The sequence below is a fragment of the Hippopotamus amphibius genome, chromosome X, assembly GCF_030028045.1.
Source record: "Hippopotamus amphibius kiboko isolate mHipAmp2 chromosome X, mHipAmp2.hap2, whole genome shotgun sequence".
NCBI classification, from domain to species: Eukaryota; Metazoa; Chordata; class Mammalia; order Artiodactyla; family Hippopotamidae; genus Hippopotamus; species Hippopotamus amphibius.
Window position 1 is genome coordinate 121148942 of NC_080203.1, and position 26896 is coordinate 121175837.

General features: G+C 37.7%; 1 protein-coding gene across 1 annotated transcript in view; it reads left to right on the forward strand.

The window, feature by feature from the left end:
- The first annotated feature begins 2164 nt into the window (after positions 1-2164).
- SCML2 (Scm polycomb group protein like 2) overlaps positions 2165-26896 on the forward strand; it is an 89069-nt gene continuing 64337 nt past the window's right edge. The window contains exons 1-4 of the mRNA XM_057718316.1: positions 2165-2226; positions 19222-19267; positions 21898-21966; positions 26652-26722. Coding sequence (XP_057574299.1) covers positions 19246-19267; positions 21898-21966; positions 26652-26722 — 162 coding nt within the window. The 5' untranslated portion in view covers positions 2165-2226; positions 19222-19245. The remainder of the gene's footprint in view (positions 2227-19221; positions 19268-21897; positions 21967-26651; positions 26723-26896) is intronic.

A 26896-nucleotide genomic window follows, 5' to 3' on the forward strand; every position in this document is an offset into this window, starting at 1 on the left:
TCTGTGACGAATGTTATAATCTGTGACGAAAGCATAGGATTGATGACAAAGATGGAAGGGATGGTTGGGAAAGTTTCAAGTATATATTCAGAAGCTGATTCTGCCACTTACTTGCTGTGTAATATTCAATTTCCTCATCTGTAAAATGGGAATAAGGGTACCTACCTCATAAGAACTTTGTGAAAGAACATTATGAATATTGAAAATTATGAATCGAAAGAGGCTGGCATGATTCTCAGCACATGGCAGGTGCTCAACAGATGGTAGCTGGTATCGTTATCAATAATCATACTATAACAAGGAGACACTTCTATAAATGCTTAGGTGAGCACAGTCATTGAGAAGATGTTCTAATATAGATAATGTGAATTACATTTTTAGAATACGGGCTTCAGCAATTTCATGGGAAATATGGGAAAGCAATACAGGAAGTAGATGAGGCATCCCTGAGACAGGCAATTTACAGAGTAGTATTTCTACAACTTAAGAAAGGGTCCATATATGTAAAAGAGGCATAAATGATAAATCTTTCATAGAATGTAGAGGTGACTTTCAAATATTTCCATTGCATCTGGATTAGAAAGACAATGGCCAGTAATTAAAAATTTTACTGTCCTCCCCCCACCCCCTGCCCTGCTGTAGCCCATACTATGGGTTTGCTAAGATTAAACTTAAACCTGTTTAATTTCTTCCTGTTAAAGATACTTTTCTTTCTGGCTTTTAAAAACCTTTTTGAACCTTCATCTTAGACCATTTCAACATTCCCTCCTATGTGATACATATTATACAACCGATGGACCAAATCTGTCTTTAATATTTGCACATCAGTGGGCTAGTTTTTTTTACTTTTGCCTTCAAGTTTTCTTGAATTTTGCATTAACATTTATTCATTTTTAAAGGATGCAAGAACAGTTAGAGCAATTTGATCTTGTACCATTCGCCAGTGTTTAGATACAATAAAAAATACTTTAATTTGGCCCTTGTTTAACACTGCAAAAGTTGTGTCATATGAAAATAATTTTATTCTGTATTGTAGAAAATGGATATATACCGCGGAATTTTTTTAAATTTTAGGTTCCGATTTCCGAGTTTATGATTTAAAAACTACTCATGTCCTATATACTAAGTTAAGCAGATCACGGATGCAAAACCTCCCTCCAACTTTTGAAAAGAGTTGTAGAGAGAGAAGGCCTGGCAATGGTTTACTTTTGGCTAACAGAGCACATTGTATTATTTTTCAAACAAAAGTTTTAAATCTGCCTATACCCAACCTCACAACGAGGAATAGGATGTTTTTCTCTGGTTTTCTGTTTGCTACATTTTGTGCCCAGAGATTCCTTTTGGAGCTTTTTTTACGCCCGCCCCCTCCCGCTTGGTGTGACCTCCACCTGCGCCACCACTCGGTCCGGGGCGAGGGGGATAGGGCAGAGGAGACCCCAAAATGCATTCTCGAAGACGCTCCCGAGCACCCTCAAACCTGTGAGCAAATTATTTTACTCTCCAGGTTAATCTAGTTCCCGTTAGCTCAGGCCAGGGTTTAGAGGAACAACTAAATCCGGAACGTGGAGCCGGAGGGGAATGCGTGGCAAAAACCCATGGAAAAAAAAGCTGTTTCAAGGACTATGCTGCAACCCGCGAAGGAGTGGCTTTGCTCAAGCTGCTCTAACAAGCTGCTTTTTCCTTGCTCATCGAACTTGCTTGAGTTCTTAGGGAAGCGTCTGCCTTTTCGGAGCGTGGCCAGGGTGGGCGGTGGCCGAGAGTCGAAGTCGATGGCCAAGGGGAATGAATTCCCCTTGGATGAAACTTGACGCAGACCCTGGGCTCCCAGTTGGGGGCCCACCACGGTCTTGGGTGCATGGACTGCGACTGCTTTTTTTTTTTTTGGCGGGAGGGCAGATTGGGGCGGGGGGAGGATAAGGGAAAACTGCCAAGGGCTTTCCCCTGCTCTCAGAATCTCATTGCTCGCCATCGCCCGCGCGGGCTTCCGGCTGAGCCCTGGGGTCGAGTCCCGCACGCGGCCGCGGTCAGAGGGCGCGCTTGCGGCAACCGCAGGGCACGCGGGCACGCGGGCAGCGGGGCGGGGGGGCGGGGCAGCGGTGGCGGTTGCGGGGCATGCGCGGCTCCGCGCGCGGCTTCTCAAACATGGCGGCGGCGGTGTGAAGACCGGTACCGGCTCGCGGGACCAGTGTGACAGAAATTTCGCTCTTTTCGCCGACGAGACTCGAGGTGCGTGGCGACTCCGGGCCCCTTGAGGACCAGAGAGGCGGAGCTGTGGCGTCCGGGCGCTGGCCGTTGTCCGCGGGCGGGCGGGAGTCCTCGGCGGCGCGTCCCCTGTGAGGAACGCCCCCTCACCGCCCCGCGGGGTTCGGCCCCAACTCGGTCCCGCACTCCGGTCACCCACTTTCGGCGGTTTCACCCTCGAGGCCAGGGCTCCCCTGCACCTTGGCGGCCTCACCCCCAAGGCCGGGGCTCCCCTGCCCCACGTAGCGCTCTCCGCGACGCCCCTCAACCGTTCTCGCGCCGCCCCTCACACTCACCCGGGGCCCGGTCACCGGGCACCGGCCCATCCCGTCCGCGGCGTTCGGGTGCCGGGCCTCTCTTCCCCAGTCGTCCCCTGACCCGAAGCGCGGACAGCACCTCTCCAGAGCATCCTCCAGCCGTGGGTGGGGCCGGGCTGCGGTCCCGGGACAGCGCGGGTGGGCGGCGGGGCTGAGGAGTAGGGATGACTTTGCGTGGTCTGGGCTGAAACTCGCCCGGGAGCCTTCCGGAGACTTGTGAGATAACTTTTGGAGTTTGGGAGGGAAACGTCAGTCCGGAAGGATGCGCCTGTGGCCGAGCGCGGGCTCGGGTCCCGGTGCCAGGTGTCCGTTGGACTCGCGGCCCAGGGCTCCAGGCAGTTGGGTTGGGGGCAGCGCCGGTGGCACGCACTCGGGGGAGAAGCGGGGCAGGAGGGCGCGGCCCGCCCTGGGCGGTGGGGTGCGGGTGGGAGTGAGGGCCGGAGAGTGGGGCTCCAGCTCTCCCCGGGAGCCACGGGGCAGCCGCTGTGCTCTCGCGGCATGACTGGGTCAAAGGACCACTGCTGTCTTCACTTCGAGATAGCGTTCTCGCGTTTTCCACCTGGTTAGTAGTTGTGCTACGTCCTAGTGTGAATCGCCAGGGGGAGAGCGAGTAGGCGAATTTAATAGATTTTGCGTCTTGAAGTTATACGTAGCTGCTTTTTTTTTTTAAATAAGGTATTGTAGTTCTTATTTTTTTATTGGCTGCATTGGGTCCTCGTTGCTGCGAGCGCGGGCTTTCTCTGGCTGTGGAGAGCAAGGGCTACTCTTCCTTGAGGTGCGCAGGCTTCTCATTGCGGTGGTTTCTCTTGTTGTGGAGCACGGGCTCTGGGCGCGCGGGCTTCAGCAGTTGCAGCACGCGGGCTCAGTAGTTGTGGCACGTGGGCTCAGTAGTTGTGACGCGCTGGTTCTAGAGCGCATATATGTAGCTTTGAGGGCTGAGCTGAAAATTCGTGCTACCCTCCCTTCGCCCCCCACCCTAAATGTTAGGGCAGCACAGGTAGTTATAAGTTCCCGTTTAAGACTATTGATTTTTTTTAAGGTTTTATTATAAAGTGTGATTACAGTTTGGAACTAGCCTCTACTTTGAAGAATTAGAAGATTAACATTTATAACTTAACCTATAGGGTGACTTTAGGACAGACATCTCTAAAAGTGAGTGGGTCGGTTTGGAGGGGGAAACTGAGTCAGGGAACGTGAATACTTCCTTATGATCATATGATTTACGAAATTATTGGAGATGGTTTTCTTTCCGAAAACGACTGCAGATGCTACTGCATTTTTTTTTAATTTAACTACTGCATTTTTAATGCTCACAGAGCTATTCATATTTCTATTTTAGGGAAAGAGTATTACAAGATGTATAACGTTTATGGAGTACAACTTCCTATGACAAGCAGTTGTATTATAACAGTAGTTCGTAGACACGTTTAATTTTTTTCAATAGTAGTGCTTGGAAGTGTTCTTCAGTAATGACAGTTTTGCCTTTCTTGCCATTCTTAATTACTCATTCAATAATGTATTTCCAAGGATGAATGTTATTTCACTGTGTTTGTGGATTTGTATATTTAATGACAGGAATGTGAAAAAGCTTTTGAAATTGAGTCCAGTTGGGATTTTGAGAAAAGAGTTTATGAGTACTCACCTGATGCCTTGTATTTGTTTGGCTATATCTTTATCCATATTCTTCAAAACAGTCAGAAGTTTTTCAAAAACTTAGTCAAACACTACTTAAATTGGTTTTGATATTTTTGAGTAAATTTCATGTATATCACACAACCTTATAAGCTTCTAAGGGTGTATACCTGTTTCCCTCGGAGAACCTGACTTGTTTTGAAATTGATAATTTGGAAAAAAAAGATTAATGTAACTGAACTACCTTGTTTATGTGTGAGAATGCTTTGAAGTTAATGATGTCATGTGTACAAAAAACCTTGGAGTCAGTCTTAAAGAGGTGGTTTTTCTCAGTTGGTTAGTCCTTTCAGTCTTTCTTACCTACCTGTGCTGCCTGTGGTATGGGGTTCAGTTCAACCTGCTGCTATATGTGCTGGTTTCTGGGGTGTTTAAGGCTTCCCATTAGTAGTTTATTCCTGAAAATTTCAAGGTTATAGTTAAGAAAATCAATATGAATGTAGAACAGGTAGTCCTTTTATTTCCATGGCAAATTCAGGGAGTCAGTGTTTTGGTCATAATTCATTAAACAAAATTTGAGTGTAATTGTGAATTATTTCTGACTTCTGTGGTATTAACTTTGCACCTCTTTAAGTTGTGATTGTATTGATATAAAGTTGTATATTTTTATGAGAAATTATTTCCTGGGTCAAACAGGTAACATACTGATTAGGCTTGAGAGGAAAAATGAATTACTGGTATAAACTGAAACAGCATGGGCTCTGGAGAGTGGGTAGTTTTTAATGTTAAGTAACTTTACTTCTGTGACCGAGTAGTTTAGGCTGTTACTAGATATTAACTGATAATTTAGAGTACTTTCTTTTTTTTCAAAACGTTTTAGAAATCTCTCTGACTAAAAAATAACAAGGGTTATGATGGTCAACTATAAGCCAGATGTGACTCTCATTTTCTTTTGGGTTTGTTCCTTTTTAGCTGCCTGCCTGTTCCTCCCAGATGCTTCCTATCGCCCCTCTTCCTGCCCCTGTTCCCTTTGCTGTTGGTGTCTGTTTCCGCATCAGTGAAATGGTCAGGGTAATTTTGCACTGCCTCACTGAGAAATAATTGATGATAAAAGTGCTTTGAGAAGGCTGAGTAAATGCCAGACTTTTTGAATGAAAATGATATAGCCCTTTGTTCCATTTAAGGAAGATCCAAATCTCAGTTTTAAGTTGAGCTCTTGCAGGGTTGGGAGAGAGGGAGGGAGGAGGAAAATTTCACTTGAATATTTTACCGCCCCTTAGTTTGGGTTAATAGAAATGACTGTTGGAACTTTAGTAACTGCAACACTGGAGGATGCAAAGGCTCCTTTGCTATTTGAGTTATTAGTCACCTCTAATTTTTTTTTTTTTCTTGCCAGGTTACTCTGCTGCTTTTTCCGCCTTTATGCCTGGTCAGTTCTCTTTCTAGTTGTGAATGGAAATCTGAGGTCAATTTCTCTATTAGCTCCCCTTGCTGGATGTCTCTTTGTCTCCTCCTAGTAATATTCCTGGTTTTTAGGATATATAAAATATGAACAAAGTGAACTCTGCTAGCCATCAACGATAGAGCCATGAGGCTATGGTATGAATGTTGGTCTGGCATTGCGAGATATTTTGTAGTTTGGAGTGAGCAAATCAAGTACCCCTAAGAATTTAAGGAACATTATTAGTGTCTGAAAATTACTATGTAATATCTTAGAATTTGAAGTGATTGTTGATTTCAGGAACCAAAAACATGGAAATTTTTAAAATGGCAAGTGTTGGTCATTTTGAAAGAAAAAATTTACCCTTCTTTGGCTTGGGGTCTTAATCTTTATAATCCTTTCATCTTGGGGAAATAAATGAGAGAAACCACTGCTCTTTATCTTAGATTGAAATAGGTTGGTATAATTTAGTGGTAATTTTTCCAGGCTCTAATTAGTTTGGGCTTTTGTTGCTCTAGAGTAGAAATGCCTTTACTGTAGTGATAACATCTCATTTTTTAAAAGATAGCAGAGGTGGCAGTTCTTAAAGCAGGATAACTTCAGGAAATTTCAGAAACCATCTAAGATTTGAAATATGCATATGTTGTTTGGTTTTCATGAGTAAGGCATTTTTGCTTATTTTGTCTTTACGTTGTCTAATTTAATAATAACAACTTTGAATACCTTAGAAATAATGATACTTGTGGTTTTTGTGATAAGTGATGTCTACTAAACATATATCCCTAAACCTTTCTCTTTTCATTTTTTAGGCATGTGATGGAAAGGTTTTAATATAAGAAATGAGAATATCTTATTGTGTTAACAGTGAAATATTTGAGGTTCATAAAAGCAGTTTATATGATGGTGCTGTTCAACTTAATTTCATACTCATCTGATATAGACTAGGTGAATTCCTTATTTAACTAAAGAGTTAAAAAACAACGCTTTGTATGAGCAGAGAGCTGGGAAACATTTGAAGGTAGAGAACATTTAACTACCTACTACTTGTGACCTGTGTTTTATGGCTGTGGCTCTGCCCCTTCCTAAGTTTATAGGAGCAAATTGTTGTAAAAGCGGAAAGAGAGTGCCCACCTTTTGTGGTAACGTGCCATTGTAAACTTCAGAAGGGACAGATATATTGCAGTTCTAAGGCATATCTTGAGGATGCTTTCTTTTCTCAGGGGAAAGTTGGTGGAATTCTCTTTGCCTTTTGTGTTTAGAATACATATATGATTTTTCTCAACCTCTGTTTCTCATAAGGATTAACTGGTGCTGAATTCCAGACAAACAGCTCCGTTTGCTTGGTGTGTACCTTGTAGCCTTGACATAGTCTTTTAAGCAAATGTATTGACAAACTTCTTTTAGTTTTAAATTAAGCAGTGAGTGAATCACGTGTTTCTTTTCTTCGGTTCTCTAGCCTCTCTGAATACAGTTGTGAACTTGTGCCCTTTGCTGTGAAAATGCCTTTTTTTTTTCTTTTGAAAGATGTTAAGTATTATTTGGAGTATTTTCCAGTATATTTCAAAGTTATTTGAAAAGTAATGATCATTATTCTTTTTATATTTTATTAATTTGGTGGAATTTCATAAATCTGTTCAAATGAACTACATTGTCTTTGATGGTTACTAAAAGAATTAAAGTACAGTACTCAGTAATTTAAATACATTTATATATTGCTTGGTTTTAGATTAGAAACTCTGATTTGAGATTTTTTGTGTTGAGGTTTTGAGAGGTTGTAGAAATATTTAAATGGGTAGTTTACTGACACCTGCCTCGTGTTTGAAGTATTGTCAGGGATGTTTAGTTTTCTGGTCACTTCAGATTGTGGTTTATTGCATGCTTTTGTGTAATCTGTTGTCTAGCAGGGATTGTTGTTGTCATCATTTCCATTATTTCTTGTAGGGCCAGTGTTAGAAACCATAAATCTAGACTGCTGTGATAATAGGAACGGGCTGTAACCTGACCCAGTTCTTTTGTCAAAATGTAGCACTGAGAGCTGCCTGTAGTAAATTGACATGCCCTGCTATTAACTTCAGTCCTCTGCAAATGTCAGTGGGCAGCAGGTCTTTGGGCAATTAGCCTGTGGCTGTTCTTTAAAACCTTAGGAATTTACAACTATAAACTGGGATTTTGGCAACCCTTGACTTATCTTTCATTTATCTGTATTCTGACATGACAAACTTCTTAACTAAATGCATAGTTTTCACGTATATTCTTTTAAAATTGTAAGGGATTAATTATTTAACTTGGAGACTATAATTTTTTAGATAAATTAAAAATTCTTGAAAATAGTTGTTTTTTTCTTGGGTTTGCTTTAACACAGGAAAAGATTAACTTTCATTCATTAGGCGTAGACTTTACTAAAGCATAGTTAAAATTGTTTCTCCAGAAGGCTTGATTTGATGCATTCTCACTACTAAAAATATTCATTTTTAGTATTGATTATTCACAATTCAGAGATGGGATTTTATTTTTAAAGGTAACTACAACATTAGAATTTAGGGTTTTTTCTGATTACTTTTATAAATATATCAGAACATGGAAAATTCGAATATGAGTAAATTGGGTAGATGCTTGTGAAATCTTAAAGTGATGAATCATGTCCAATTCAACAAGTTATGTATAGCTGTGCAGTGGATATCCTACAGTTGTCCCTCTGTATCTGTGGAGTATTGGTTCCAGGACCCCCTCAGATACCAACACTTATGGGTGCTCAAGTCCCTTATATAAAATGGCTTAGTGCAATCGGCCCTCCATATCCATGGGTTCTGCATCCACGGATACTGAGGGCCAACTGTATACACTTTTAAAAACTGTATTATCTTAATAATCATCTTACAGGAGCAAATTTTTGGTTAAAAGAGCTAGCTTCTTTTTTCCAAAGGAAAACATACAGCTATAATGTATTTCAGTTAAGTCAGTAAGTGCTTTTGCATTTAGGTATAAATGTAAAGTACTTCTTGAAATCAAAGTAATAAACTATTTTCAAGTCAAAGCAAAAAACTTAAAGGTGTTGTTTTATGCAGTTAATTTAGACTTCTGTATCATCCTCTTGAATATTGACTGAGCAATAAAGAAGCATTTTGTTTTTCAAGTTTGAAAACAGTGTGTTTATAACAAGATAGACTAAAAAAGAAAAAAAGGTTCTACCTGTGCTATTTCGTTAATAGTCTGTAGTGAATTGTGTGTGTGTATAGGTTTGGTCACTTCTTTCAGTCTTTTCTTTAAAACTACCAGCAAACATATACGTAAACCTCTTTTAGCCTTGAAACTTCTTATACTATTGATTGTGCTCAAGGGGATATAATGAAATATTTTTGCAATTAAATTATTTTGTGTTTAGGGACTGTGTCTTTTCCCTTTTTTGTGAATATTGGTTTAAAGCACGTGTTTTAGTTCTAACTGTTACAATTTATAAATTGAATTCTGGTACAGCATAGTATGCCTAGTTGTTCTCCCTGGAAAAATACCTATAACACGTTTGTGCTGGGGCCTGTCTTTTTGAGACTTCAAACATCCTAGAAATCAAATCAAGAGTAAAAAAAAATGAGGGTGTATCAGATGTTGGGAAGGAGGGAGATGTGGGGAGTGGGGGACTTTCTCAGATCTCACAGAATTTTCTCCTTGGCCCATTGATCTAGACTTGGGTGTAAACTAAGACAGCAGAGTAGACATTGCAGAAGAGAATGGAGAACAATGACAGCCAAAAGAAAACCTCACCAATTTTTTTTTTAAAAAACCACAATGTTCAGGGATTATATGATTTAGGTATAAGTATACTGTAGCACAACAGATTTACTCACTTAGCAAACATTTTGGGGGCCCTACTATGCGATAGACATGGTAGATAGACACTGCAGAATACAAAGGTGAACCAGACATAATCCTGCCCCCAAAAGCTTATCTAGTAGGGGAGATAAGGCATGTACACAAACACAACAGAAGCAATTTTAGCATAAAGGTTTAGCATTCATAGACCTAGGTTTAAATCTAGCTGGGTGATATTGTGCAGGTCTTTGAGCTTCAATATCTTTAACTTTCAAATGGCCATTAATAACAGTGTTAACCCTACAGGCTTGTAATAGGCTTTAGATAAGAAAAATGAATATAAAGACCCTAGTAGGGTACCGTACATTTAGCAAGAGCTCAGTAAGTGACAGCTCTTAGTATTTATTATTACCACTGCCAGCACCACCATCAGTAGACTCCAGGGACCATAATCTTTATTTTCCCCTGCCTTCAAGCATCCATTCTGTGCAGGGTGCATGGTGTGTATGTCTCCTTACTTCCTTTCAAAGCATGAACAGTGTATTGGAGCCCTTTCTTTTGGTGTCTGACAAACCTAGATTTGAATCATTTTTCTTTCATACCAGCTTTCTGAGCTTCAAGAATTAACAGAACTTGGTAACTGATAAGCTATTGGACAAAGGAGGAGGGGACTCAAAGATGACTTCTAATTCAGAAAGATTGGGGGTTTGTGATGTCTACAATAGGAAATAGAGGAAGAGGAGCTCATTTTGGAGGGCAAAAGAGTTTGATTTGTTTGTTTGTTTGTTGTGCCACGCGGCTCGTGGGATCTTAGTTCCCCAGCCAGCGATCGAAACCCGGCTCCCTGCAGTGGAAGCTTGGAGTCCTAACCACTGGACCGCCATGTAATTCCTGAGTTAAATTTTTAAAAAGACATAGTGTTTGAGGTAGTTGTGAGGCATTCAGACTGATGTTCAATTGGCTAGAGTAGAAATTCTGAAGAGAGATTGGGACTCGAGGTGCTGATATAGGAGTTATCCACATAGGGATGTTGCATCACTGTGGAATAGAATGAGATTCTAGACTCTAAAAATTTGTAGAATCTAGAGGAAGCAACTGAGTGACTAGAGAAGATCAATGGCTAGGACAGAAGGAGGAGGTAGACACAAAGGAATAATAGAGGTAGGACAACCAGGGAATAGCACGTGAGGCTCAGAGAGGAGAGGTCTCTATGATGAGGGTTGATGGATCTATCACAGAGGGCTCTTGAAGTGTCAAGGAGAAGTAGGACTAAAACAGTGAAATAGGGTTTGATGTCTGGGAGGTAATTGGGGTCTTGGAAAGCAGTTATAGAAGAGGGAAGGTAGAGGCCAGATTGCAGAAAGTGAGGTAGCCCAGCAACTCTTTGTATTGTGGATGTTATCATTATATTTATTACCAAAACCCTGGTCATCAGGAAAAGGTTCATCTGGTAAATATAGAATACAGTTGAGAATCTTTTCTACACTGATAAAAATCCAATGTTATTTCAATTTAAGGTCACTTTATTCTTTCAAAAAATGTGGATTTTAATGTCTGTCAAATGGGAGGTTGAGTGAACAAGTGAATAATGAATGCTTAACTTTGGACATTATTCCCACCTATGGGATTTCTGTCGGGCACATATGACAGCAAACCTTGCTGTTGGTGAGGGAACACATTTATTTTTTTCAGCTTAGCATCTGTGTTTTATTTATTTTTATATTCTCTCAGGTTGAGATTCTGTAGTTCCATCTGTTTTATCATATCTGACTAATGGCCTAAAGTTGAAAAGGGCCCGGGGAAATTCCTTGCTAGTCAGACCTATTTAGTTCCCGTCCTTTTCAAAATGTTACCTCTTATTGGCTCTTCACGTAGTGGTCACTAGTTAGAGACTCAAGGTGTATTACCTCATCTTCAAAACAAAACACAACAGAAAGGCAAAACAAAAATAAAAACAAAACCCAAACAAACAAATAATGGTAGAGCCCTAATCTTACAATTATGGACCCATTAACTTGCTAAATAGTCCTTTCAAACTGTCTTTTTCAAAAAAAATTGTAGAATTTTCTCCAGAATCAGATAAAAGCAATAGGAGTTTTAGGTTTAGTAATTCCACTTTAATCATTGTTTTACATTGTTTAATCATACTGGTTCAAAATGGTTTAAAACAATGCAAGACTTTCAAAGCATTTGTTGATCTGTTATCAGCTATTAATTCTGTTATAAGATACAGTCAGCAAAACAAATGGTTTTGTAAAAGACCCCAGACTATCTATCCTTTTTCAAAGCCTGCTGGGTACAGCTACTAGATTTAGTGTAATTATGGTCTTTTGGTAAAGGAAATGTCAATGTCAGACAGTATAACCTAGTACTTTTTTTGGCTTATATTTGAATTTTTAGATTTTTTTTAAAAAATATTTTTGAGCACAGGGTATGTGCCGAGAACTGTTACATGATTCAGACACGTAGTGCCAGGTAATCTTTATTATAATTTTAAAAAAATATTTATTTGGCTGCGCTGGGTCTTAGTTGCAGCATGCAAGGTCTAGTTCCCTGACCAGGGATCGAACCCTACACTGGGGACGTGCGGTTTTAACTGCTGGACCACCTGGGAAGTCCCTGGCTTTTTTTTTTTTTTTAATTCAGCGAAGTTGCTCCTTATATGCATTTAGTGAAACAACTTCTCTTAGTGCTGGCAAAAATAAAACAAAGCTTTAAAAAAATGTTTGTTTAGTTGCACTGGGTGTTAGTTGCGGCAGGCAGCCTCCTTAATTGTGGCATGTGAACTCTTAGTTGCAGCATGCACATGGAATCTGTTTCCCTGACCAGGGATTGAACCTAGGCCCCCTGCATTGGGAGCATGGAGTCTTAACCACTGCGCCACCAGGAAAGTCCCTAAAAGCTTTTAATTTTTTTTCTTACCAAAATTTTTTCTCCCATGTAATATGGAGAACTACTTTGGGGGTCTTATTTGAGTTTTTCTTAAAGTGCTGAGGCAGTTCAAAGTATATTGAGAGCAAAATTAAGCTTTCCTGCAGACCACCACTGTGGAAATAAGGTACGTCTTTATTTCTAAAACAAGGTCAGGCTCCTGATACTTTCCAGAAAGATAACAGCTGTGCTATCTGCATATCTGGTATGTAAGTCATATGTTCTTAACTCCACAGTATATCTTTATTTGAGGCATTCGGAGGATTCAACTATGAATTGATGCTGTCCAGCATTTACCAACAGATTGTGATGTAGTCCTTTAACTGCTATAATCTCTATCCTTCTACTGTGACTGAAAGACATAGGAGAATTACATTGTAATCCTGGGGAATTTTAAGAGGGACAATACAACTTTTATTTTTTCTCAAATTATCGTCAGAGATACTTCCTATTAAATTAGCCAGTATTCCTTAATATGAGAATCTGTACAAATTTCTCCTAGGAGTCCTAGGAAAATATCTGTGTTTCCCATTTAATTTGTATTACTTTTATCTCAAAGTGAGACTTGTGTAGACCAGAGAGAAATTAATCATTCTGGTTGAATACTAAATTTTTTCCAACTAGTACATTTTTGTTTGTTGTTTTTAATTTAAAAAAAGCCCTACTCAGTTATAAGTGTATTTTTATATTGGAACTGCTAATCCTTTTTAAAAGTAGTATGGTATGTTACATAACAATTATAATAGAAAATGGTGGAAAGTTTTAATGAGATCAAGCATTATAAAAAATGGTATATACACAGGTGTTTGTTTACTATTTATTTTGTAATCTTCACTGTTTATATAACTTCAAAAACAAACTCGAAGAAAGAATGTGTTTTTTTATAATCCACCATAGGGATTCTGGATTCTGCTGTATTGTTTAAATTCTAACAAAGTTATATGGAATATTCGTGAGTTTTTTCCTATACCATCAAAATGTACTGCCAGTAAAGATTATAAAGACAAAACACACTTTCTTGGAGTGGGGAGACAGATTGTTTAAAAATCTTCATGGTAATTTGTGACTAATAAGCCAGTTTATATAATTTTTTAAATAATAAATACCTATTTTGAAAAAAAAAAAAGATGTTTGGTAAATATAGTGATAAACTTAAAAATTACCCCGAAATCCTAGGAAATGGATTTTCATCTACCTTGCTGTTTATCACTTTTTCGATTGCAAAGTAAGCAATAACTTTTGTCCTGCTTTGAATGCTAATCTTGAGAATAGTGGAATTTTTCCTTAAGGCATGAACTGTTAAAGGGCAGTTATTATTGTCCAGTTTTCATTTTAGCTAAAAATGTTGGCTTTATGAATTTATAATATGGACAGAACTTCATTTGAAGTTTATAGATATATGGAATTTGTAAAATGTACATTTAAAAGGTGGTTCAAATGTGTATTGTATATGGATTTACGTATGTGATTTTTAAAAATTGAAAGTATATACACCACATGGTTAACAGCAGGTATTTTTTTAAAAAATTTTATTTTTTATTGAAGTATAGTTGATTTACATTGTTGTGAGCAGGTATTGTTTGATATTGGGATTATAGATGATTTTTCCCCCCTTTTACTTTTCTGTATTCTAATTTTTTGAGAGGGGTAATGGATGTGTGAAAAAGAAGAAAAAAACCATTCTAGTTTCTAGGAGTCCACAAAGGCCATTTTAGTTCACAAAGAACCTAAAGCTATTTTCAGTACTCACCAACCCTAAAGGAAATAATATATTCACGAATAATTATACCTCAGAGTCATCCAACATGGGGTGACATCAGGTTTTTTTTGGCTTTAGCTAGAATATGTAGGCTTTCTGATAATGCTGGTTGGGAGATGGTGGCTGTTCTCTTTGGTAATTATATGTGTGGGCATTACATATGTGTTTATTACTGCATAATTTAATGAGTGCCTTAAACTTAGCGTTTGTTTCTTTAAACAACACCTTTTTAGTTTATGCTTTGGAAGAGAATAAGTAATGCTCAGGAATCAAAGTAGTAATGTAGTTTCATTTTATAATGTAATTAGTGTTGTGTTAATGCTAAAACTCACTCATCTTGGGGAGTTTTAATTAGGACAGATAGGATGGGCTAGAAAACAGTCTTTGAGCTTCCAGTTGTTCAGGATACTATGCTAGATGCTCTGCCTACACTATCTCATTTAATTTCATGACTACATTTAATTTCATGACCACACTATGAAGTGTAGGTGATATTAGCCTTAATTTACACACAGGAAAACCAAAATTCAGGGAGATGAAGTGATTTGTAGTGGCTTTAAGCACTAGAAATAATATTTCTGTGTAATTATTATGTCTACCAGTAACCATCACAGTAACCATTTAATTTGTTAAAATTTGTATGATAAGCTGAGATTGCAAATACAGAGCGTCAATAATATAACAACATTTAAGGATTATTTTTTTAAAAACTGTCAGGGTACATCCCCCTCACAAATGAAAATAACTTTCTCTGATTATTTAATATATACTATTTTAAAGAATTCAAATCATACGTACAAATATAAGGAAGAAAATAAAGGTCACCTAAAATCTCACCATGCTGTGGTATGAAAAAGGAGGATCACCAAAATGTTTTTGCATTACTTTATGCGAGCTTATGCAAAATTTTATACAAATAGAATTATATCACACAAAATATATTTATAACGCCCCCTCCCACACACACATCAGCATCTTTACCCTCCCAGGTAAGCCTTATTAACAACTTAGTATATGTCCTATGTTTCTCTCCATCCTTAAATAATCTTTTACTCATATAATCCTATGGAGACCTATATATACACTTAGAGTGAGATTTTAGTTATTATCAGAACGTTTGAGTACTTTTTTTAAGTGCAAGGCTTCGTGCTAGCTGTGGAAGAGCTACAAGGAAGAGTAATTCTCAATTACTTTACAGTCTGTAAGGAGAGGTGAGCAGGTAAACACCTTGTATTATACAAGACTTGCTTTGATATCTGCTAAATGTTGGTTGGAAACACAGCCTGGGAGCCCTGCAGGGGAGCTCCCAGAGGGCAGAGGACTTGCCTTGTTGATTCTTATGGGCATAAACACTTGACATATGGGATTATGCCCACCTGTCTGTAAATAAATGTCTGTAAATAAAAGTCATATGTTCAAGTAAAACAAAAAAGATTATTCTGTTTACAGGTTTAAATGGATTAGCTTTTGTAGTTTGAGAGCCCAGTAGAGAAACTGTTGGTTTATTTACTTTGTTTCTTTGGAAAGGAGTTACCCATTTTCCCATCAGAAAGTTAAAATTTTTTTTTTCCATTTCTTTCTTTTTTTTTTTTTTAATTTTTTTTGGGGGGTACACCAAGTTCAATCATCTTTTTTTTTTTAATCCTCATTTTATTTATTTATTTATTTATTTATTTATTTTTATTTTTTGGGGGGTACACCAAGTTCAATCATCTGTTTTTATACACATATCCCCGTATTCCCTCCCTTCCTTGACTCCCCCCTCCTCGAGTCCCCCCCACCCTCCCCGCCCCAGTCCTCTAAGGCATCTTCCATCCTCGAGTTGGACTCCCTTTGTTATACAACAGCTTCCCACTGGCTATCTATTTAACAGTTGGTACTATATATATGTCTGTGCTACTCTCTCGCTTTTTTTTCTTTTAAAGTTTGGGCATTTTTGTAACAAGGAGGGCGCCATAATATTTTGCTGTACAGTTTCGTCTGTATAGTGCATGGCACTTTGAAGTTTAAGATAGTTTAGGTGGTTAGTGATACTTTCTAACACAGAAATCTTTATTTGCTCAAAAGTAAGTTTAAGCATTCACTTTGCACATTTGGTGCATACATTGAATGAGGATTTACACATTTGCATATGACAAGTATAGAACTTGGATAGTAGGAATATTGGGGAGAGTAGGAAATGTCTCCAGTGAAATGTATGAATTTCAAAATATTTGAAAAGAAATATTGTGTTATTAAAAGTAGGTGAATATTCACTCAGGTGTTCAGTTTGAATCTGCCTTGTGCCTATCACTATTCTAGTTGCTTTGGAATATATATAAAGGAAATAAAACAGGGCAGGATCATATTCTCTTAAAGGGAAAAGTATTTCATTTAACAATTGAAATGGTTGGTGCAATGGGACATGGAAGCTACATGGCTCAAGAGGGAGGACAGTGAAGGCTGTTTATGGTGAAGAAGAGTGTTTAGGTCAAATGATTTTGATTTTATTGTGACCCTGAAAGAATCATTAAATTACCACAGTGGACACAAGCTCACTTTTGATGATGTCTTAACAACTCACTGCAGTTTAACACCATAATGACTGAAAGGGAAGGCTTATTGAATCACTGACTCATTTCGTAAAGAGTTTGGGTTCTTTTTGTATGTTGAAGTCTTTATTTGACATGACTTTCACAAGAGGATATATCTGCTCATTGGTGCTGAATGACTATGATAATTGAAAAGGAAACGTTTCCAAACTCTACAAGAGATGATTTTATCTAATATGGCTAATCTCAAACTAAAAGGGTCTGGAATTATTCCTGTTTTTATCTAGGGTTAAGTAGAATATTTTATTCCTTGGTCTTCGGTTCTACCCCTAAAGTAAGTGCTTTGGATTCCAAAACATTGGTTTTGAAGTTGAGAATATTAGCTTTGTGTTTAACTCTAAGAAGGTTCTATTTTAGTAGAAATGCTTGCTTTATATTACCATCAGCAATGAATGAGAGTTCTAGTTCCTCATCTTCACCAACATTTGGTCGTGTCAGTCTTTTTGATTTTAGCTGTTTATGTGGTGGTATATCATTGTGGCTTTAATTTGTGCTTCCCTGAATACTAATGATGTTGAATATCTTTTCACATAGTAGTTGGCCATTTGTGCATCTTCTTTATTGAAGTGGTTATCCAAAACTTTTGCCAGTTTTTATTGGGCTGTGTTTCCCTTTTAAAAGTTGAGTTGTCAGAGTTTTTTGTGTATTCTGGGTACAGATCTTTTATCAGATATGTGTTTTGCAAATATTTTCTCCCATTCTGTAGCTTATCCTTTTATTTTCTTTTTTAAAATAAATGTTATTGTATGGCAAGATTTTATTTTATTTTTTATAAATTATTTATTTATTTATTTATTTATTTATTTATTTATTTATTTATTTATTTATGGCTGCATCAGGTCTTCGTTGCTGCACACGGGCTTTCTCTGGTTGCAGCGAGTGGGGGCTACTTTTCATTGTGTTGCGTGGGCTTCTCATTGCGGTGGCTTCTCTTGTTGCAGAGCACAGGTTCTCACTGTGTGGGCTTTCAGTAGTTGTGGCATGTGGGCTCAGTTGTTGTGGCTCCTGGGCTCTAGAGCACAGGCTCAGTAGTTGTGGTGCACGGGCTTAGTTGCTCTGTGGCATGTGGGATCTTCCTGGACCAGGGCTCAAACCCGTGTCCCCTGCATTAGCAGGCAGATTCTTTACCATTGTGCCACCACGGAAGTCCCCTTGTATTTTCTTAACAGTGTCATTTGAAGAGCAGTCTTATTAGTTTTGATCCCTAGCATTTATTTATCTAACTAGCATTTATTTATCTTATTTGTACCTTTTGACTGCTTTCAGCCAATTTACCCCCTCCCTCCATTTCTAGTAATCACAGATCTGACCTTTTTTGCTGGGAGTTTGTTTGTAAAGTGTAATTGACCTGCAACACTATGTTAGTTTCTGTTACACAACATAGTGATTCCATATTTCTGTACATTTCAAAATGATTACCACGATAAGTCTAGTTACAATTATGATCTGTTACCATACAAAGATATTACATAATTATTGACTGTATTCCCCACACTGTACATTTCATACCTTTGACTCATTTATTTTGCAACTGAAAGTTTGTACCTCTTAATCTCCCTTACCTTTCTCTCTTCCTTGCAACCCCTTCCCCTCTGGCAACCACCTGTTTGTTTCCTGTATCTATGACTGTTTTTGTTTTGTTATGTTTGTTCATTTGTTTTGTTTTTTTAGATTCCAAATGTAAGTGAAATCATACAGTATTTGTCTTTCTCTGTCTGACTTAACTTCACTTAGCATAATACCCTCTAGGTCCATCCACGTAGTTGCAAATGGCAAGATTTTATTTTTTATGGCTAATACTCATCTGTTGCTGGACACTTGGGTTGCTTCCATATCTTGGCTATTGTAAATAATTCTGCAGTGAACGTAGGGGTACATATATATATATATTTGATTAGTGTTTTTGTTTTCTTCAGATAAATACCCAGGAGTGGAGTTTCTGGGTCGTATGGTAGTTCTATTTTAAATTTTTGGAGGAACCTTCTATACTGTTTTCCATAGTGGCTGAACCAATTTGCTTCTCACCTACAGTGCACGAGGGTTCCCTTTTCTCCACATCCTTACCAACATTTGTTATTTGTTGTCTTTTTGATAATAGCCTTTCTGACAGGTATGAGGTGATATCTCATTGAAGTTTTGATTTGCATTTCCCTGATGACTTGTGACGTTGAATATCTTTTCATGTGCCTATTGGCCACTTGTATATCTTTGGAAAAATGTCTATTCATGTCCTCTGCCCATTTTTTAATCGGGTTTTTATTTTTTTTTGATGTTGAATTGTATGAGTTCTTTGTATATTTTGGGTATCAGCCCCTTGTTGGATGTATTATTTGCAGATATCTTTTACCACTCAGTAGGTCGCCTTTTCATTTTGTTGATAGTTTCCTTCACTGTGCAAAAGCTTTTTAGTTTGATGTAGCCCCATCAAAGCTGATTTCTAATAATACCACCCTTCAAAAATGTGTTATGTTAAAAGGAGGCAGTAATTGATTTTTCTCTTTGTAGGAAAAAACACCAGAGAGGGATACCATGGGGCAGACAGTGAATGAAGGTAAGATTTACTTGTCTAAAAATGATAAATATTTTCAGTTATTCATTTAGAATGAGTATCTTTTGGTAGATTGAATGTTTGGGGAAAAAAAAAAGCCTTTTTAAAAATAAAGGGACTTCCTGGTGGTGAAGTGGTTAAGACTCTGCTGCAAGGGGCCGGGTTTGATCCCTGGTCAGGGAACTAGATCCCACGTGCATGCTGCAACTAAGAGTTTGAATGCCACAGCTAAGGAGCATGCCTGCTGCAATTAAGACCTGGCACAACCAAATAAATAAATAAAAATAAAGTTATACTTCTATAACTAGCACACTAGGTGCTTAGAATCGGAATTTTAGAACTGAATAGCTGTTAAAGGTAATCTTGTCTTCCCTTAGTTTTATAAATGAAAAAGCTGACATTCAGGGAGATTAAGTGATCAGGTCATATAACAATCTGTGATAGCCAAGATCACAGTCCAGATTTTCTTACTCTAATATGGGTGTTTAAAAAAATGCTTCATCCTGTCCTGCTGTAGTGAGAAGTCTGCTCACTGTTTCATGAATATGCCACACATCATTTGCACTCTATTTTGAGTTGTATTTTCTTTCCCGTAATACATTCTTCATACCTTTGTTGTCCTAAATCCTGTTTTGCCTTCAAGACCCAGTTTAAGTCCTTTATGTCTCGTGACCTTTTCTCTGGCTGCATGCTGAATGTTGTGCTCTGCTATTTCTGTTTTTGTCAAGTGTATTAGTTTAGTATAGTCTGTGTACCTAGATTCTTAGCTTCCCTAGAGCAGGAACCAGGCTTTTATAATTTCACTTTGTTTCCTATTAGAAAATATTACTGTAGAACTATTTAGTAAATATAAGTGTGTACTTTCTTCTTACTAATCAAATTATTTAAATAGAAAGCAGCCCATACATCCCTCTTGAGTGTTCAGATATCTTGAAGAGTCACTCAGTCATAACCAGAAAGTATATCTGTTACCTTAAATGGTACACCTGACATCATTCATAGATTCTTCTTTAAGAAGCTAGTCACTTGACAATTCAAGCATCAATAAGGGTAAAACAGTAGTAGATGGAAACACATCAAGTGTGGTTAAATTCGTTAGTTCATAATGATACTAAAAAACAGAACAAAACTTATTGGTTATCTGTGGAGAATGGTACGGATACAGTTCTCTTTTTTTCTTTTTTTTAATTAAAAAATTTTTTTGGATGTGTGGCGTGATGTGTGAGATCTTAGTTTCCCTGACCAGGGATTGAACCCACACCCCCTACATTGGAAGCACAAAGTCTTAACCACTGGACTGCCAGGGAAGTCCCACTGATACAGTTCATTATTTTGAAAACTAGAAAATAAAGGGAAAAGAATAAAGCATTGTTGTGACTTCCCTCTGTGATCCCTACCTGAGGGTAACTGAATGGTTGAAGAGGGGAAGTTTCTCTCTATAGAAGTTTTCTGGCTAATAAAGACAGGATGATAGATTTAGAGTACCTCCATTTTGCAACCACTCATGAACTAATGGATCTAGGCAGTAGTCATCCATGGCTGCTCATATCACAAAAAGAGAACTATGTATATTAAGAACCTCCTGTGAGAAGTACACAGCACCACCTGTGAAGTCATCATCTCTTCTCCTCCCAAAAGAGCCAAACCTGAGTCTGGTTAAGCTCTTCTGGCTCTAAATAGCAATACCAATTTGGAGAATATATAAGGACCAGAAGAACCCAGCATCATGAGGAAGTAGTCAGCAAACTCCAGACTGGAAAAGTCCGAACTGGTATTATCAGCAAAAAAAAAAAAAAATTGCTAGCAGAAGGGGGAGAAAAAGAGGAGGAGGAGGAGCCTATAGGTAAGAAGAAATTTAAGAAATGTATCTATCATTGGTCTTTATGGACTTTATTTGGGTCCTGATTGAAACAGACACATTTAAAATATTTAAGACAATGGGGAAATTAAGAACACTGACTGCTTATTTGATAATATTAAAGAATTATGGTTAATTTTGAGCATAATAATAGTATTATGATTAATTTTTAAATGAGTCACTTAAGAAATACATACTGTAATAAATATGGATGAAATACATCTTAGATTTGGTGAAGTCACAAGGTCCAGTGCTATTTGAGCTCCTCAGCCCAGCACAGAGAAAAGCTTTGCCTTGTCAATTGAATTACATTGTATTCTAGCTTCCCTGTTGTTTTAAATTCTCAAAAGCATGCAGTTTATTTCTGGGGCACATTAATCTGAACATTGTAAGGATCAGCTCATCTCATTTTGGTTTGTTCATTCATTCAGTTAACTAATACTCAAGGGTGTTCTGTATGCCAAGTCCTTTTCTAGTCACTGAGGATACAGCAGTGAACAAAAGAGACAGTAAATTAAAATATTCCTGACCTTTTGGAGCTTACATTTGAGTGAAGTGAGACATACAATAAACAAATAAGCAAATTATAAGGTACATTGTATATTAGAAAGTGAAATCCTTTGCAGAAAATGAGAATATTAATTATAAAATTAAAACTGGCTCCTATTAGAAAATAGTTTTAGTTTATGGTTTTTGTAAGTACCCTTTTAAACCACTGCTCTGGCCTTCTGGTATTACTCACTATTTTCTTTCTTTCTTTTTTTGTTTTCTTAAGAGTCAATGGATGTAAAGAAGGAGAATCAAGAGAAAGCTCCTCAGTCAGGCACATCTTCTGTGCAGAATGGTAAGTTTTAAATTAGTTCAGTGCAACATATTTTTCTTTCTCACTTGGTGTTAATATGAACTCTTTTCTTATTGCTTTTGGTAAATCTGTGTATAGTAAGCTCCTCTAAATATAAAATCTAAGCAATAGGAAAGGTGAAAAAGATAGTATTTAGTTTTGAAAATTTTACTTTGGTTTCACATAGAGAGGGATTAAGTTAAAAGATAACCCTGTATTTCAGTGCAAATTTTGCCAAATTAAAGATATCTGGTTATTAATTACCATGTATTACCAATTTTAAAATAATTTGATTAATAAAAACGCTAGAGTCAATGTGAAAGTCCTTTTTTGATGGTCAAAAGACAGTCCAGTGGATTAAAGCTTAGGCATTGAGGGGGTCTGACAGTCTTGGCCTCATTCTTTACTGGCCTTGTGACCTTGGGCAGATTACTCAATGTTCTTAGTCTCTTTTTTCTCCTTTGTAGCACAGGGATAATACTACTTACCTCGTGAAACTATTAGAATTAAACAAAATGAATGTAAAGCACCTAATATAATGTCTAAGCTTATAGTAAATGTTCAGTAAATGTTAACTTTATTAAGTCTGAGTTATTAATTCATGTTTTAAGTTTTTTATTGCGAACATCATGTGTATAGCACTACATCAGAGTCTCAGGAGATAGAATCTGACCCATTGCACCTGCTCTTAAGGAAAATGAGAAGATAAGTTACACGCAGACAAAAGACTGAATTAAAAAAAAATACTATAGCAAACGTACTGTGTTTACCAGAGATTTCCAGGCAAACCTCTTGCCCCTTGTCTTTCTGTAGTACCTGCCCTGCCAACCCCACTCTTGGAGTAAGTAGTTCATCCATGGCTTTCTGTTCCTACAGGTAGATTGCCTATAGAGGTAATCCCCATGGAGTCATTCTTTCTCACTGTAGCTGGGTCCTCAGTGTTTCCTTAACTCTCTTTCTTATTGCCCTTATTTGTTCCTCAGCTCTTCCAACCCCCAAAACCCTCCAAGGAAATGGAGGCCATTAGGTTAGAATGTTCTTCCTCATCCCTACAAATTCCTTCCCATTTTTAAAAAATATAACAGTTTTATTGAGATATAATTCATATACCATACAATCCACCCATTTCAAGTATACAGTTCAGTGGTTCTCAGTAGTATATTCCCAGAGTTGTTTACCTGTCACCAGAATCAGTTTTAGAACATTTTCATCACCCTAAAAAGAAATCTTGTACCCAGCTAGTAGTCACTCCCCATTTCCTCTCAGTGCCTCTCCCTAGGCAACCACTTATCTACTTTCTGTGTCTATAGATTTGCCTATTTTGGAAATTTCATGAAAATAAATTTGAAAAATTTTTTTTATGGTTTTTTCTCAAGCACTTTATTGGAGTATAATTGCTTTACACTGTTGTGCCAGTTTCTGCTGTACAACAAAGTGAATCAGCTGTATTTATACATATATTCCCATATCCCCTCCCTCCGGCGACTCCTTCCCACCCTCCCTATCCCCCAAAAATACATTCTTAAAGGTTGAAACTAGTAATTTTCAAAATTCTCAAACTTTTCTGTTTGAGAAATTCTGATTGAAAATGAGATTACTTAGTCAAATTGACAGACATCTGCAGATATTTCTCAGGGCCCTGACCCTAACATCTCATTTTAGAAATCAATGAGTGACTGCTAGAAGGTAAGCTCCAAGAGAGCCAGGATTTTTGTCTGTTTCATTAACTGCTGCATCTGCAGTACCTAGTACAGTGCCTGGCACATACTGGTGACCTTCTATGGGAATCCAGTGATGAATAAGACAAATATGATTCCTGCTGTCTTTGAGCTTAGGTAGACATTAAACAAATGCCCAGTTACAGTTGTGATAAATGCTATGAGGTATTGGGTGCTGATCATTCAGCTGAGAAGCTTCAAGCTGTAGATATTTTGCGCATGTTCTTTACATAGCCTCTGAACCTAAGCCTAGCACTGGTGGAAGACGTTATGATTCTGATTTACTCTGGAGAAGACTGAGGGGCCTCATAGATTATATTCAGTGTGCTAAAAGGTGTTTGGGCTAATGTGTGGACTAGAATAGAGTACAGATCAAACAAGAAGGACCATAGACATGTGCAAGTAACAGTCAGATGACAATGTACATCTGCCTCATGAACAGGCCTGTCAGTTCCTAGGGCTCTTTTCTGAGAGAGGGTGAATCCCCCCCGAACCCCCGGCCAATCTGTCAGTGAGGTTAAGATGTAGAGGCAGACAGGAACTTAAGGCTTGTCTGTGACTTTCTTTTTTAACTCCTGGTCAGGAATTCCAGCTGTGGTATTGTAGATGTATCAAATCTAAGTTATTAAAGCCTTTTGCTTTGTGTGTTTCCGCTATGTTATTGGTAGGCTCTCATCATATGGGCAACCAGGCTGAGCAGTTTTGTGGACTAAAAATTTTTCCTTATGAATAAAGAAAAAAATTAAGGCTCCAAAGGTTAAATTAACTGGCAGTGCGATAGAAAATAATCATATTAATAATCACTGGTATAAAGGATTTGATAGCTCAAATTATAGCCCATTAAGACACAAATGGTAATAGAATATTTTAAAAATTGTTAGCTGGATTAAGTATTTTCCAATGTCATTGAAAAATTTTACAAATGTAACTGGTTTGTGGAAGAGTCTTAATTCAGTTCTTTGAGGTATAATTGTGAAATGGATTTGATTTCTCAGTCGTCATTTTCAACTTATACTCCTTTCTTCTGGGTTTGACGGCTCCTTAATGACATCCTAGTAAGACGTTTTTCCCCCATTCATATTTTGTTCTTGTTTTTTAATGCTCTCCAAGATCACGTGGTGGTAGAGCTTCAGTTAGAACCTTGGGTCTCTTGATTGTCAGGTTAGTGCTCAGGAGGGCACTGAAATAACCTGGTCAGTTAAATTTTGGAGCCATGGATCTCAGTTTTCCCTTTTAATAAAGCTATCCAGTATTGTTAAGTTTAGGTACATCTATGACATTTAGTTTTAGAATAATAACATAAACCACTTATTGAGTTACTTACATATATACTACTTCACTTTGTTCTCAAAATACCTTATACCATATGTATTACTTTCCTCATTTTATACGTGAAGGAACTGAGGCTGAGAAAGTGAAATGACTTGCTCAGGGTCACATAGCTAGTAAGAGGCAGAGTCAGACTGAAAGACGGCAGGTTCAACTCCAGAGCCAGTGTTCTTGACATTCTGCTGCATGCCTTTCAGCAGTGTGGTAGTGCTTGCTTTACATTATCTGGAAGAAGAATTAAACCCAGTTTTCCTTTTTTAGCAGAAAAATCTCTAAAAGGGTGTTCATTGTTATGTAAGACATGCTTAATACCGTATATAATATGTGTACATATATAAATGCATACTTTCATGTAATGTATTCTGAAGCTGGCTCACATCAACTTGGGAGAGCCAGTGGTACACATTTTTCCCCAACTTTGGGGTGGTGACTTTACCTTGGCACCTTGCAGTCAGCTGTGGTGGTAGTATTTACACCACAGAAATCTGCAAACACTACCAGTCAGGCTTTTTGTTTGTTTGTAGCTGTGTGTGTGTGTGTGTTTATGTGTATGTGTGTAAGCGGAACTGTTATTTGCTTTGAAGGATATATAAGAGGCTAGTAACAGATTCCCCTAGGGAGGGAACTGTCAAACCCAATATTTTTATAGTAAGGAAATTAAACAAGAGTCTAGGAAAAAACCTCATGATTGATGAGAATTAAACTTTGTGTGAATTAATGGTATCTTTAATGCTGCTATCAAGTTTTTCTCTCAGTGTCTTGGCAGTGTGACTGGCACAGTGAATTGAAGTGTCCAGGCAAAGTATACTGCTTTCTGACCTTATAGTATATCATGAAGACCACGTGAGAGAAAGGACAGCAAGAGTTTGTAGGAAATGTAGATCATTATGACAATCCATATTAGTCATTGCACTGATGACTGGTTTCTGCTTTGTTCTGCCACCATATTCTTGAGACACCCTGGATGGAGATCTAATAGTCAATTGATAAACAACGCTGGTTCTCAGAGTTTTTCTTTCTATAAAATATTGCTTTATTTCTGCTATACCACACGTCTAAACACCTTTAGATCCCTGTGAAAAAAACAAACACACACCTTCACAGTAATGGGACGAAATGGTAAAAACATGTCTTGAGTAAATTTATATTAGAGACATAAGTATAATTTGCTATTACTCTATGAAAAGTCCTTTCGTTGTTTCTAGAGTTCACATTTTCAGAATCACTGTGTTGCAGTCTTCATTACATCAAGAAGATCTGGATTGTAATTTATATCAGAGCCATTATTATCAGGAAGTTGTCTTATTTTTTATTTCCATGCTGGTAGTCAAATGTAGATCAGGAAGTTTGAATCTGTCCTTTAAGAAGTATTTCTTTAAAGAGATATGGAACTAAAACCCATTTTATTCCTGAAAGTTAGTATACATATTTTATATATGTATTATATATATATGTGTTATATATATATATTTATATATATATAAAAAACTGGGAATTCCCTGGTGGTTCAGTGTTTAAGACTCAGTGCTTTCACTGCCGTGGTCCTGGGTTTGATCCCTGGTCAGGGAACTAAGATCCCACAAGGTGCATGGCGTGGCCAAAAAAACAAAACAAAACTATTTTTGCATGTGTTTTTTCCAGATGATTTTCACTGGGAAAATTACTTGAAAGAGACTGGATCTTTAAGTGCTCCTTCAGAGTATTTCAGACAGGTATGCCAAAATTCTGTAGATACCATGTTGAATATATTGATGTAAACTATTAACTTGTTGAAGGGTGTCTGTGTGATTGTTAGATTCTAGTAACGTGTGGAGATAGTGGGATTGTGGTAGTGCTGCTTAAAAACCAGATGGTCTCTTTGCATTCATTCATTAAGAATTTATTTT